Below are 15,996 nucleotides of genomic sequence, written 5' to 3'. Positions count from 1 at the left end.
ACCAATCTGGTTTAACTTTATATTCAGGCTCCCTTGAGCCGGTGGAGTCGACGGACTCATGGTTACGCACCTGCGCGCTACGAGAGGTACTAGACTGATAACGATTTTAGCAGCTTACACAGCAACCCCACACATTTTCCTACTCCCTGCTGACGAGAGGCAACTACCTCGAAACACGTGTCCAGGGATGGCACACGCCACGCATACTTGCATTCACACTCGAGCATAGGTGTATCCGCCGACGCTGACCTTCAGGGACCATTTTCATTGGGGGAACACGCCTGGTAGGTGTAGCAGTGTGCGACCAATCTGGTTTAACTTTATATTCAGGCTCCCTTGAGCCGGTGGAGTCGACGGACTCATGGTTACGCACCTGCGCGCTACGAGAGGTACTAGACTGATAACGATTTTAGCAGCTTACACAGCAACCCCACACATTTTCCTACTCCCTGCTGACGAGAGGCAACTACCTCGAAACAAGTGTCCAGGGATGGCACACGCCACGCATACTTGCATTCACACTCGAGCATAGGTGTATCCGCCGACGCTGACCTTCAGGGACCATTTTCATTGGGGGAACACGCCTGGTAGGTGTAGCAGTGTGCGACCAATCTGGTTTAACAGATTCTTTATACATTCAAGCAAAACTACAAATCCCAGAAGTCCCTCAGTCGAGATTCCCGCGCGTGCTTAAAAAGTGGCTCCAATTGGATAGCTTGTACCTACTGGGTGACGAACAACTGAGGCAAAGAAACACGGACACTGCCGTTTTCTGAGGTAAGAGCATCCGCCTTGTAACAGACTCCATTAACTCTGTTCGACTCTCAGGCGCACATTACCTGATGCCACATTTCGTATTCCTTAGATTCTTCACTTGCGGAAAGTTGCTTCCCCTGACGGCCGGCTTAGTTCCTGCCTCGCTAGCCCTTGCTCCGGAGAGCAGACGAACGTGTGAGCAGATTGACTCCTCCTGTTCTCGCCCTTGGAGGTAAGCGCCCACACACCCCCGTACAAGCTCAAGCAAAACTTTGCATTACCGAAGCATTTCTTGATAGGTTGCTCCTCCATGTTTACAGATCGTCCAGAGCACCTGTAACACTCGTGACTCTTCAAATGTTCGTTGATTCCAAAACGCCAGAAAGAAGTTCCTTTGGTTGACTCGACACCCTTCTATACACCCTAAAGCCTCACTAGTAAGAAAAGCCAGGTTTTGTTTTTGTTTGTGTTTTTGACAGCATTTTCAAGGTGGTGGTCTTGATTTGTTGTTAAAACATAAAGAGGTAACAATTTGTCGGTTTTGGCTTGTTCTAGGATTCGGGTTGAGTTCCCCCCTCCTTAGATTAAGGTAAGAACTCTCTTCACACAGCAGTCAAATGCCTACAGAGTGGGTCAGCTTAGTAAATTATTTCTTCTCTGCTTTGTTTGCAGCCAAGTGTTGGTCCTGATGAGAATCCCTGTCTACAAAGGGATTCGAAACGCGTAGACCTTTTTTCACCTACGGCCAATCTTGTGTAAAATATAGTATTGAGATTCATTACTATGCACAGTCGTGTTTATTGATGGCCTTTGTGTAATGATTTATGTTCGAGGCATATGAGCTGCAGATTGTACACTTAGCATAGGTCGCCATCTGGTGTTGGGCCCGGATGTTTGCAGTTTGTTTTTCTTCTTGGACCGTCTTTGGAAGTCACGAGTTTGGTGACTCCTCCTTCGGTCCGTACTGCGCATGGGCTTCGGCTCCATCCTCAGATTGTTTTTTTCCGCCATCGGGCTCGGATGTGATACTTCGTACTCCGGCTTCGAACTTCTACGGTTCCAGCCTCGACGGAAAATCCTCGATTCTTCGAGTTCCTTCATCATCTTCATCTCTCGAAGCGGCACTTTTTCCATCCCGTACATCGACACCGGCCTTCGGGCCCTCCGCGACTCCGGTCCCGGCCGATGGAAAGGACTCCGTTTAAAAAGTGCCCAAAATGTGGGTCTAAATTTCCCCACACCGACCTCCATCAGGTGTGTAACCTTTGCCTCTCTCCGGAACACGAGGCTCGAGACTGCCCCGCCTGCAAGTCTTTTCGATCGAAGAAAACGATCCGAGATCGAAGGGCTCGACGCACCATGGCGCACTCATCCTCGACAGCTCCACCGGACATCTTCGGAGACGACGCCGAAGCTTCGGGGCAGACACACACCGAACTGGGAGAAGACATCGTCAGCGCTTCCGAGGCCGACGACTCCGACCTGGAGGACGTAACACCAGGACAGCGGGCCGTGAGTACATTGCCCCCTCCCAGCCCCGCACCGAAAACCAAAGAGACTCCGGTTACTCCCTCGCCTGCCGGCCTGGGCAAAACCAAAACCAAAGCCTCGATCACCCCACCTTCGGGCCCGGTGTCGAAGCACTCAAAGTCTCACGGCAGCTCGGGATCGAGCCAGCCGACGCCCGGTGCCGATAAACACCACTCGGCACCGAAGCCTGCAAAATCCAGCTCGACTCCGAAACCACCGGTGCCGAAGCCTGGACACTCGGCGCCGACCAAACACAAACAGAAATCGGTCGGCACCGACGCTCCGGCGCCGAAACAGCATTCGACGCCGAAACACACGGAGACCTCCAAAAAGCAGGGCGTACACAGAACATCGAAACCTCCGGTTCCGAAATCGCCGGTGCCGACAGACGACTCGGCGCCATTGGCTCTGTTTACACCAGACCCTTTACAAAAGACTTTGTCCAGAGATCCAAAGACTGGCCTTTTGACTGTGATTACTAAGAAGCGTCGCCTTGAGGCTCCGGCTCCTCCTCCTCCACCCAAAAAGAGGGACTCAGCTACTTCTCCCCTTAGAGTACCCTCCCCACTGCCACCCCCCCTCCCACCACCACCCCCTCCACCTTTACCTCACTACGATCCGGCCCCATCCCCAGACCCGGATGACGGGGACCCGGACAATGACCCAGGGGACGCCCCAATGGATCCCACTCCACCAGGGACCCCAGATCCATGGGAGGATTATAATAACCCTGATGTACCCAATGTACCTCAAGACGACCTATACCCATCAAGGCCGTCTCCTCCAGAGGACTCTTTAGGGTTTCACCATTTAGTGCAGAGAGCAGCACACTACCATGGGGTGGACATGCACACGGAACCAGTGGAAGAAGACTTCCTACTGGATACATTTGATTTACAAGATCGTTCCACTGCTATTTTACCCATGCTTAAGGGTGTCACCAAGCACGCTACAGAGGTATTCAAAGACCCTGTCAGAGCCAGAGTACTAAACCCTAGAATAGAGAAGAAGTACAAGGCGGCACCCACAGACCCTGCATACATCAAGGGCCCTGCTCCTCTAGATTCCCTAGTTGTCTCCACAGCTAGAAAGCGGGCTAACTCCCAATCCTCAGGAGATGCCCCACCACCAGACAAGGAATCTAAACTTCTGGACGCGTCTGGTAAACGCACCGCCTACCAGGCTGCAAACATGTGGCGCATTGCAAATACACAAGCACTGCTTGCGCGATATGATAGAGCACACTATGATGAATTAGAGGCTCTTATGCAGCACCTTCCAGAGAAATACAAACGCCAAGCTCATGACCTGATACAGGAGGGCAAACTAATCACAAACACCTCCATTAAGTGTGCCCTCGATGCAGCAGACACTGCTTCTAGAGCCATAAACACCAGTGTCCTGCTTCGCCGCCATGCCTGGCTCAGGATATCAGGGTTCAAGCCTGAGGTCCAGACATCAATACTTAATCACACCTTTGACCAGCAAACACTCTTTGGCCCAAAGGTAGACGAAGCGCTCGAAAAAATGAAGAAAGATACAGACACAGCGAAGTCTATGGGAGCGCTCCAGACCCAAGCCTCTAAGCGTTCCTTTCGACGCTCGTCCTTTCGTGGCACAGGTAGAGGCTCCTCCACCGATAATGCCTCTACCTCCTACAAATCCCCTCCTCAAAATACCTTTTCAAAGGGCAACCAAAGAGGTGGTTACAGAGGCAACAACAATAAGGGCAGGGGCAAAACCAACAATACCCGTTCTGCCACCCCACCCGCACAATGACTCCCCTTCGCTCCCCCCAGACCATTCCACTCCGGTCGGGGGCAGACTACAAGATTTTATCCACGTATGGGAGTCCATAACATCGGACAAATGGGTGACCCAAATCATTCGGTCAGGGTACTGCCTCGAGCTAACATCTACCCCACCCAATATCCCACCAAGGCACCGTCCAATGTCCCAAGAGCATTCCACACTGCTCAAACAAGAGGTACTCTCGCTCCTCCAGAAACACGCCATAGAGCAGGTACCCGGCAATCAACGAAATCTAGGGGTCTACTCCCTATATTTCTTAATCCCAAAGAAAGACGAGACCCTCAGACCCATTCTGGATCTCCGGCCTCTAAATGCCTACATACATTCAGACCACTTTCACATGGTCACCTTACAACAAGTCCTCCCACTCCTCTGCCAGGGAGACTTTCTCACAACACTGGATCTGAAAGACGCGTACTTTCACATTCCAATACACCCCTCTCACAGAAAATACCTCAGGTTCGTGGTGGACGGGCAACATTACCAATTCAAGGTTCTCCCCTTCGGGGTCACCACTGCACCACGGGTGTTTACCAAATGCCTAGCAGTAGTAGCAGCACACCTCAGACGTCAACATGTTCACGTCTTCCCTTACTTAGACGACTGGCTCATAAAAGCCGCGTCCTACCACCAATGCGTGCAACATACAAACAGCACCATCCAACTGCTTCATCAGCTAGGCTTCACGGTGAACTACCAAAAGTCCCACCTCATACCATCTCACACAAAGCAATATCTCGGGGCCACCATAGACACCTCAAAAGGTATTGCCTATCCAAACTCAGCCAGAATCACAAGCATTCTAGCCTTACGCAAAATATTCCTTCCTCAACACTCTCTACCAGCAAGAGTGTTTATGAAGCTCATAGGGATGATGGCGTCTTGCATCTTCATAGTGCCCCATGCAAGACTCCACATGCGTCCACTTCAGGAGTGCCTAGCACAACAGTGGAACCAGGCCCAGGGTCAGCTAACGGATCTGGTGTTGGTGGACGGCCGCACACATCACTCTCTGCAGTGGTGGAACACCACAAACCTTTCCAAGGGACGGCCGTTCCTGGACCCGGTTCCCCAAGTGACTCTAACAGCGGACGCATCGCTCTCCGGCTGGGGAGCGCACCTCTTACACCTCACAATGCAAGGTCTATGGACGCCACAGCAAAAAACGCTCCACATCAACCATCTGGAGCTTTTGGCGATCTTTCTAGCCCTAAAATCTTTCCAAAAGCAGATTTCAGGCAAAGCAGTCCTCATTCGCACAGACAACATGACTGCGATGTATTATATACAGAAACAGGGGGGGACACACTCTCCCCAGCTCTCCCGCTTAGCCCAGAGCATATGGAGATGGGCAATTCCCCAAAACATTTTTCTCCTGGCACAACATGTTCCAGGCGTACAAAACACCATAGCAGATCTGCTCAGCAGACAGACTCAACAACTACACGAATGGGAACTGCATCCACAAGTTCTTCACCCATTCTTCCGACAGTGGGGGCATCCTCAAATAGACCTCTTCGCCACCCACGAAAACAAAAAATGCCCAAGCTTCGCCGCCAGATACCCACACCCATTGTCCAAGGGCAATGCGATATGGATGAACTGGTCAGGCAGATTTGCATACGCCTTTCCACCTCTCCCACTAATTCCATTAGTGGTCAGGAAACTACAACAGCACTCCCTCACACTCATTCTGGTAGCTCCGACGTGGGCCAGACAGCCGTGGTACACCACGCTACTACAACTATCAGTGGTACCACATCAAAAACTGCACCTTTCCCCATGCCTCCTAACCCAGAACCATGGAGAAATCAGGCACCCGGACCCAGCTCAGCTCAACCTGGCGATCTGGCTCCTGAAATCTTAGAATTCGGGTACCTTAACCTTCCCCCTGATTGCATGAACATCATCATGGAAGCCAGACGTCCTACCACTAGAGCATGCTATGCCGCAAAGTGGAAAAGATTTGTAATGTACTGCCGTAACAATACAATCAACCCTCTAGATGCATCCATACAACACATCATATGCTATCTGCTCCATCTTCACAGGTGTAACCTGGCGTATTCATCCATACGCCTACACCTAGCAGCGATCGCTGCCTATCTACAAAACAGACAGCATTTGTCACTCTTCAGAGTGCCCGCTATTAAAGCCTTCATGGAAGGCCTCAAACGAGTAATTCCTCCCAGGGCACCACCCTCCCCTGTATGGAATCTAAATTTGGTCCTTACACGACTAATGGGTCCGCCCTTCGAACCAATGCACAAATGTGAGCTACAATTTCTCACCTGGAAAACAGCTTTCCTTGTAGCTATCACTTCCCTTAGAAGGGTTGGTGAAATACAAGCGTTCACCATACAGGAACCTTACATACAAATGCATCACAGCAAGGTCATACTTCGAACTAATCCGAAGTTCCTGCCCAAAGTCATTACCCCCTTCCACCTCAATCAATCAGTGGAATTACCTGTCTTCTTTTCGCAACCCCAATCTGTTGCGGAAAGGGCCTTACACACACTAGATGTGAAAAGGGCGTTGCTATATTACATACAAAGAACGCAACCCTTCAGGAAGACCAAACAGTTGTTCGTTTCCTTTTCTCCACCACATAAAGGCAACCCCATCTCAAAATCAGGGATAGCTAGGTGGATTGTAAAATGCATACAAATTTGCTATCAGAAGGCAAAGAGAACATTATCTGTTCCCCCTAAAGCCCACTCTACAAGAAAGTTAGGGGCTTCTATGGCTTTTCTAGGGAATATACCCTTAGATGACATATGCAAGGCAGCCACATGGTCTACACCGCACACATTCACAAAACACTACTGTGTAGATGTGCATTCCCAGCAGCAAGCTAGGGTGGGCCAGGCTGTACTAAAAACACTCTTTCAAACAGCTGCAACGGATACCGGTGGTCGCCGCTAAGGTTGGGTACTGCTATATAATCTATGCTAAGTGTACAATCTGCAGCTCATATGCCTCGAACGGAATATGCTACTTACCAGTATGCATCTGTTCTTGGCATGTAGAGCTGCAGAGTTGTACACGCCCACCCGCCTCCCCGGCTACCTGTATCCGTTCCAGTCCATCTTATTTAGATACAACACACATGGGTTTCTCACTGTTATTACTACGCTCCATCATTTCCCTGTTGGCGAAAAACAATCTGAGGATGGAGCCGAAGCCCATGCGCAGTACGGACCGAAGGAGGAGTCACCAAACTCGTGACTTCCAAAGACGGTCCAAGAAGAAAAACAAACTGCAAACATCCGGGCCCAACACCAGATGGCGACCTATGCTAAGTGTACAACTCTGCAGCTCTACATGCCAAGAACAGATGCATACTGGTAAGTAGCATATTCCTTATTGAGTATCACTGTTTCATATTGCACGTTGTTGAGTGAGGATGCATGAGTAGTATGATTGTTGTTTTCATGGGTGAGTGTACTATTGATTATAGTGGTGTCTAATTCCGCAAATGTTTATATTGTTGAGTTAATTGTATCTATGTTTTTGTAATGAATATGTATCGTCAATTGAAAATGTCTTCAAATGTAAACTGAAAATATTTACAGAATTAAATCCAACGGAACAATTGGTTGCTAGTGTCACTGTTTCACTCAGTTCACTATTCAAAGTTTAGGTAATTTACATGCAGCACTGGCTTTTGCTTTTGTTTTCTCATCATAATTGGTTTGGCCTTGCTGCCACTTGAGCCAGAACCCCTTATTGGTTTTCTAGCTACAGATATTGTAACAATTTTTCCTTGCTTTTATTTATTTTTACCTCTGATTTTATATGTTTTATACTTTTATGATATTTTATATATCGAATAAAGTTTTTGACTGACTGACTGAATTTCTTCACTCATTCCAGCAATGTTTCGATCTTTTTAAAGTGCAGGCAGTTGCAGCAGCAGTGATAGTCTGATGGGTGTGATTTCTGGTTTCTCATGGTTTGGGTCTTGTACTGACTTTGTGAAAGGCTTCTCACTACTGATCCGGTTTGTCTCCTGCAGGAATTCACAGCAATGACAGTAACCTGTACCTCCCTGCCAAGAAGAACAAGTCTAAATGCTGCCAGTGAAGATGGTCTGCAGAAGTTCTGGTGGCTTCACCAGCAGATACCCTGGGCCTGTGCTGAAGGAGCCCAGTCCTCTCCCAGACCAGGCACTGGGACAGTCCATGCCTTTTACACCAAAGAGCTACCAGATCCCATGCTTTGGGTTGCAGTGGCCAGTTAGGGGACTTTGTTTAGTCATTACATTTACCCTGGCTACCGGCCCCTTAATAGGATTAATCTGGTTCCACTGTGGCCCAAGTCTCAATTTCTTGACAGTACCTAATTATTAATAATATGCTGAAAAGAGTGGGGAAAAAAACCAAATTCTATACATTTTCATGAACAGTGCTCCATTGGAAACACCACAATTACTCCAGTGTATCCTGTATTTATGCAGATCACTTATGTACCCTAAACTGCACTGCCAAATCTGCCTCTGCATTATGCACTCTAGTGCCAAATGCCCCAGTGTGATTTCTACTAATGCCAAATCCATTTTGTGTTCTATACTCAGAATTTTGCACAGCAGTGCTTCGTCCTTCACCTATCCAATACTCAGTGCCAAATAATGCCGTGCACTCAGTGTCTTGTACTCACCTCTCCAGTGTAACAGATTCACGATGGACCAATCCCCAATACCCTGCACTCCAGCGACTCATTCCTCAAGTATTCTGTTCCCTGGGCCATACACTCCCCAGGGTCACAAGTGCCTGTATACTCTAGTATCCGCTAACAGTGTATTCAATACTCCAGTTCTAGAAGTGCTAATCATATGTACCCTGCATTCCAGTACTACATCTCTCTTATCCTGTGCTCTGGTACCTAATGTCACAAATGCACCGCAAGTTCAATCAGTATCTGCCATTAACGTACTCTGTGTTCCACTGCTGTCAAGTATATACGCATTGCCAAATCCCCCAGTGCAACCAGTGTGCCCTCTTCACTACATAATGGTACGTGCTGCCAGCGTCTCATACTCTCCAAGTCGTGTCCATCTCGTACTCCAGAGCCAAACCCTGTGTGTCCTGTATATACAATACACCATGTTCTCCTGTGCCAAAGCATGCAATCAATATGTATCCTGTGCTCTTGTTGCAGATCCCCAGTGCTCCATTATATACCTTTTGCTAGAGTGCCAAGTTCTCAGTGTCGTCTGTAGTGACCTGTGCTCCAGTGCCAAATCCCATCTGTAACCAGTGCTCATGTGTCACATCCCCTTCTACAGCAAACGACTGTTTCACTGAGATAATATTTAAGAGGACTGGGGGGGTGGGGAAACATTTTTGGGAAAATCATAAGTTAATCTGTTTTGCAGTTATTAATTAGTTTGCAATATATACGTCTGACCTATCAATCAAACATTAGATTTTATTGCAAAATATGTACAGTAAAGAATCTAAAGAAATGGACTCTAAAGCTATGGGTTGGATATGGAATTTTCCATGTCACGTAGTTTAACTATTCATGTCAATGTGGTTTTAATTCCTCCCTACCGTGTACTTTTTCTAGTAGTGTTTTCAACACTACAATTGATTTATGGTTACCAAGGCGTAATCCATTTTGGGCCCTGTAGGACCCTGTACTAAATGTATCACGCCTATAGCTACAGAGTACACCATCCTAACTAGTAAGTGCACAGATTATTAGCCAGAACGTGTACATCCCTCCTTTTGAAGACAAACGCCATTTATTTACCCGTTTTTCCCCCCAGACTACCTGGATTATCATTTCTACTATAGAAGTATCAGATAATTTTTGGGCAATTCCTCTTAAATATGACATCCTTATAACACTGCCTTTTGTTATAAAATGTTGCCTACTTTTCATAGGGGTCTGTAGGACTGCTTCTTGTCTTTTATACATTCCAAGTGCTGTCAATGTATCCTGTACTCTACCTTACAAACCCTAGTTATTCCCTGTTGAGTGCCTTTTCCGAGTCCCATTCCCAGTGTTATGTCCCAATGTAGGACAGCACACATATCTATATTCTCCTAATATCATATATGCATCTATATAAGAATATACCATCCTGCTTATTTACCCTTTTACAACATCCTCACCCACCCTCACGTGTGCAGCACTCCAACCCTTAATCAATCCAAGGTATCACCTGATACTTGCAGCACAGGCAGTCAAAAAAGGGATACCCTATCTTGTTGTTTCAAAGGTACCTTTTCTTTTGTATTACGTATGGTACAGAACTGTTGCCATTACCACAAAAAAGGCCACAGAATCAGAATGCACGAATTGCCGTATGTATACACATGCTCTATAGATCAATATTACTCATGAGTGTTCTACAGAAATGCTGGTGGTTATATGGCTATTGTTAAAGTAGCTTGAGATTATGCATTTCTACTTTGGTACATTGAAATGTATGTATGTGTGTGTGTGTATATAAAAAAAGTGCAAGTGTGAATGTGTGGTTGGCTGACAATGGAATGCAATGCCTAATAAAGTTAATTTTATAATTTTGTAACAATGTCTATTTTTTCTGATTACGTCATAATTGGAGGCCTTGCATGGAGAAGCATAAGGGACCTGTAAGAAGTCTGTATGTTAATGTATTATCACTAAAACAAGGAACCTAGGTTTTTGGCGATGTCCCAGAACAACCTATCCTTAAGAAACAGCAGGACCGACTACTTCCGCTAAACTAAAGGAGGTGCAGGAACGCAAACTATTAAGTGCAAAAGGTGCAAGAACCTCTTCTCCTAAGTACAGAGCCACTTGAATTTTGTGACGCTGGTAGGATTTCCACATAAAAATGGATACACTATACTTGCCACATAATCCTAATTTGTAGATTTTAAGGGGAAAAAAAGCAGAAAGTCCCAACAGATAAAAAGTATTTGAAAGCAAATGCCATATGTGGTGCTACATAGTGACAGACCGTGTGCTAAGATTAACTGGTCACCTTGCAGGTGCCGACTACTGTGTTCTATTGTGAAACTGGTACTAATGGGGTAAAATCTTTGACGGTATTAATGTGTGTTAAAATGTCAAAATAGGGATTAATATTTCCTTAAAATGTTTTGAATTAAGCCAAATTATTGGGATTTTTTGGGCAGCATAATTTAGTCAGCTTGCCCCATTTGTTAGTCCATTTGCCCCCTACAGCAACATTTGCTACAAACACTGGGCCAGATGTACAAAGCATTTTTGAAGTTGCAAAAGGGTTAGCGACCACAAAAATGCTTGTTAATGTACAAACACCAAACTGCAATTCTACAGAATTGCAATTCTGGTTTGCAATCTGCAATTCAGTATTTGGAAGGGGTGTGTCTAGGGTGTACCTTCCAAATAGTATATCTTAGTGGCATGTTATAATGTTTTACTACCGAAATGCGGTCGCAAAGCATTAATATTTTACTGACACCTCGAAAGAGATTGTAACCCATTCGCAAACAGGAAGGAACGAATATCCTTTGATAATACTTTTAAAAACATTTTTTTTGAGCCGGCCTTGCCTACTATAAAAAAATGAAAATTAAATGTTTCATTTTCTTTTTTGAAATGCATACCATTTTCTTCTAAGGAAAACGGTCTGTGTTAAAAAAAAATGTTTTATTAAAAAGCAATCCCAGACATGGTGGTCTGCTAACCCCAGCTGGTCACCATCCCTCTGATGGCCATCATTGCTAATAAGTCATAAATTTTCATGAAGTATGTTGATTTGTGCCCCACTAAAAATCAATATTTTGCATTTAAAACTTGCATTCATTAAGTATTGTGATTTCCAAATTGGAATTTGATTTAAAAAAAACTGCAGTTTGGAAATCGTGATTACGCTTCTCCCTCTGGTTAGGCTCATGACTGTGTGAGGGAAATTAGTGCACACCACATACCCCATAACTGTTTTGAAGTTTGGAGGATTGTCTGCATCACGTAACTGAGACTGTTCTGTGGCCTCTATCTCCTCTGTCATGATCTGTTCCCAAGTGAATGTTGTGTAGGGAATTGAACAACATGATGAAGAATCCCTGCATAACGTTTGCACATCTAAAAAGCTCAACAAAACACAACCCGAACTGCTAATGTCAAAACTCTGAACATATACAATTCTAGTCAAGGCAGAGAGAATGTGACACAGTCATGGCACAGAGGTTTTGAAAATATAGCCAAGGCATTGTGCATGTGAACATACAATCAAAAAGGCTCAAGAGGCTTTCAGAGTCACCAATAAATAATACTCTGGATACGTTCATGTGTGCATGAAAAGGAAACTAAGTCTTGCACTGCGTAACAGGTCATTGTATATAAGGGCCCAGATTTATAAATACTTTGCTTCCGGTATGCGTTTTAAAAAGTAACGTTAAATGTTGGCTTAGTTTTTACAATCCAAAGCAAATTACGATTTGCATTGGATTGTAATCCAAAGTACTGCATCGTGGTGTATAGCATCCCTGTGCATCCATCCATGAATGCTGGCGCAAATCTCTATCTACAAAGACTTGTTGAAATTAATTTGCACCAAAATCCTGCACCTTCCTGAGGCCTGGCGTAGCCAGAGAAAATATTTTCATTTCTCCTCATTTTTTTCCTCTCTGCATGTGTGCTGCGTTGTTTCCCATGTTGCCCTCCCACACGTGCCATAACAGGAAAAAAAGGCAAAGCCTATACGTCTTACCTATGAGATGAGGGCTATTGGTTTTGTCAGTTGTGAGAAAGTGCCATCTTTCTTGCATGGTATGCCCCCACTTTTTGATGAATTGCTGAATGTACTTTGACTCGAGTGTGCCCTGGACTCCTGGCAATCAGGTGCCCAGGGCCTATGTTCCTTCCCTAAAACCTAAAACTCAAATTGGCAAGCCCTGGCCACATGTCAGCCCCTGGTAAATGGTACCCAGGGCCTTGTGACCAGGGAAGGCCTCTAAGGGCTGCAGCACTTATTGTGCAACTCTTAGAGGCCCTGTACCCTAACACAAACACACTGCCCTTGCAGGCTGAGTGTCTTGGTACAAGACAAAACAAAGAGTCGACATGGCACACATCCCTGTGTGCCATGCCCACAACCTACACTGCCCTGGCATACATCATCCACCCCTCTTGCTGGGTGCCCTAAGCCAGTGGTGTGGGCACAGGAGCATGAGCCCTGTACCCCTACAGTACCCAGGTCCATTCCTGGGCACTGTAAGTGCAGTGCTGCCATTTAAGAGTATATGGTCCTGGGAGCTCGTTAAACACGAACGCCACAGCACCATAATGGCAACACTGAAGACGGAGAAGTTTGGTATCAAACATCTCAGCACATTAAACAAGCACGGATGCCAGTGTGGGATTTAATGTACAAAGCACTACAGAGGGCATCTTAGAGATGCCCCCTGAAACCTAACCTACAATCCACGTCTTGTCTGAGGGGCTGCCTAGGCTGCCACACAGCAGACACGTTGCTGGACCCCTGGATGGAGAGCCCCCCTCTCTCCTGGGCCTGCAACAATGCACATCCTGGGCGAGGAGCTAGGTCTCCTTCCCCAGGATGGGCAGGGGGAAGCTTCAAAGGCATGCCGCCTTTGTGAGCTTCTCCAGGCCACTTGCTGTACTCAGCAACTGGCCCCCACCGGTTCTGACTCACACTCTGGCGGGAAGACTGGCCGGAAACTCCAAGTAAAGACAGGGGATGTGCCAGCCCTGCCAACTCCACCCCTCAGGTGGGGGAGGCGAGGTGAAGCACATCTCCGGGCCCTCGCCATCTTGAAGATGTGGAGCCCTACCCAATCAGGACTAGGCCACTGCCCCCCTCCCACAGGAGAGTGGCAGGATATGGGGTATACCCACCCCAGAACAGGGACCCAGTGGTACCTGACCTTTACCTACCTATAACGCCTCTAAATTTCAGTATTTAGGGGCACCCTGAATCTTTCTTCCTGAGATTCCAGATCCTAGAACAGCAAAGAAGATCAAGAAGAAAGAAGACCTGCCGTGCAGCTGCTAAGAAGAGGAAGACGCCAATTGCTTTGGCCCCAGCCCTACCAGCCTGTCGACCCTCGAATCTGCTCCTGCTAAATCCCGGCAACCCCGGAGGACCTGGCTACCTTGCGACTCTGAGCACCTGGGACTCCCACGAGCAGTGGCTCTGCTCAAAGCAAGTACCTAACCCCTGGCATCAGCCCGGAACCGCGAACCCTTCACAGTCTGCACCCGCCAAGCCTGGCCTGTGCCGGAGTGGACAAAGACCCCGAATACGGCACCCAAGGACCCACCTCAACGCTCCTGATGACACCTTCAGCCTCAGAACCAGGGACCCCCCAAACCGCGATCAACAGAGGGTACGATTTCCCGACACCAAAAGGCACCCCGGTGCCCTGCGGCCCCCTGAACCCGACTCCTGGGTACCTACCTATCCTCCAACTACCCAACTTACCTCTCGAAGTGGTGTTGGCACCTGAAGAATCTTCATCCCCGAACTTGCAGCCTTTGTTCGTTCTTGAACTTATCCATAGCAATCCATTGAGCGCCTGAAGGCTCAAAAGCACCCTGCACCCAGCCTCCCGAGTGACCCTGGCAGTGTAACTTCTACTCCAACCTACTTCCCCATTTGCCCTGAGCAAGTGGCCAGGAGCCCAGCTTCCACAGCCGTGTGGCCTACTAGTCAGCAGCCACCAACCGAGGGCCCTCTGCCTCCCATAGGATAACATCGGGCCTAACTCACTCTGCACCCGGTCGCCCCAGTGCCGCTGAGGGTGTAACAACTGTACTTACCTGACCCTGGGAGACCCCTGAGTCTATGCCCAGAACCTTAACTCTGCCAGTCGAGTACTTACCCAAAAGCCGATAACTCACTTTTCTTCCATAGGATAACATTGACTGGTTTCTCTTGAAATTTCTTCTAAGTGTGGAGTTTCTAAACTTTTAAATATTCACCTAAAATCAACGGAGTAACGCAAATGGAAATACTCACCTGCTATTAGGAGAGATCCCAGTGCTGAATCTTGGTGCCCAGCACTGACCCTGAAAAGTACTTACGACTGTACTTACCACTAGCTCAATTCTCTCCCATAGGAAACCATCGACTGTTTTTCTGTGAAATTTCTTCTAAGTGTCGATTTTTGCAAACTACAAGTATTCTTTAAAAATTGTACCAACTGTGAAAACGTAATGACTTACCTATTGTAGATAGATGCCCCAGTACTGAGCCTAGGAGCCCAGCACTGGATTACAAAAGTAACGAGCACATACTTTACCGGTAACTTGAATTTTCTCCCATAGGAAACCATTGACTGTTTTTCTATGAAATTTCTTCTGTCGATTTTGCAAACTTATAAATATTCCTTAAAAATCGCCTGTGTAACTTAAACGCAGTTTCTCAGCTGCTTACAGGTGGTACACTAGTGCTGGATCTAGGATCCAACACTGACCTAGAAAAAGTAACCATAACCCCACTTACCTGCTAAGTGAATTTCCTTCCATAGGATAACATTGGTAATTTGATTAGAAAAAGTTTCTAAGTGTCAACTTTTAAAATAGCAAAATAATCGTTTAAAAATCACAACAGTAACTAAAACTAATTTACTCACTTGTTTCCAAGAACTGTCCCAGGACTGAATCTAGGATCCAGTCCTGGAGTTTGAATAGTAATCCTGAAAGTAATCAATTGCACATAACTTAAAATTTTCATTGAGCACAATGTATTATTGTGTTTGAAATTGTGTTTCCTATTGCAAAAAACTGTAATATTATCTGCAAAAGTCAATTGCCTATTTCAAAGTATTTAACAAAAGCATCTCATTCTGAGTAAGTATATTTTGATACCTATTGTTGGTTCTAAAATAAAACAACCATATATTTTTTTTTATACACCATTGGCCTAGAGTTCAGTTCTTGAGTGTGTGA

At 46.5% G+C, this 15,996-nt stretch overlaps 1 protein-coding gene across 3 annotated transcripts in view; it reads left to right on the top strand.

The window, feature by feature from the left end:
• RAB34 (RAB34, member RAS oncogene family) overlaps positions 1-10,645 on the top strand; it is a 189,507-nt gene extending 178,862 nt beyond the window's left edge. For all 3 annotated transcript variants that reach the window (XM_085649135.1, XM_085649133.1, XM_085649134.1), the window contains exon 11: positions 8,120-10,645. In XM_085649135.1, coding sequence (XP_085505261.1) covers positions 8,120-8,187 — 68 coding nt within the window. In that variant the 3' untranslated portion in view covers positions 8,188-10,645. The remainder of the gene's footprint in view (positions 1-8,119) is intronic.
• The last annotated feature ends 5,351 nt before the right edge of the window (positions 10,646-15,996 follow it).

This window comes from Triturus cristatus, chromosome 3_2 (assembly GCF_964204655.1).
Source record: "Triturus cristatus chromosome 3_2, aTriCri1.1, whole genome shotgun sequence".
Taxonomy (NCBI): domain Eukaryota; kingdom Metazoa; phylum Chordata; class Amphibia; order Caudata; family Salamandridae; genus Triturus; species Triturus cristatus.
This window is presented reverse-complemented; position numbering and strand designations above follow the sequence as displayed.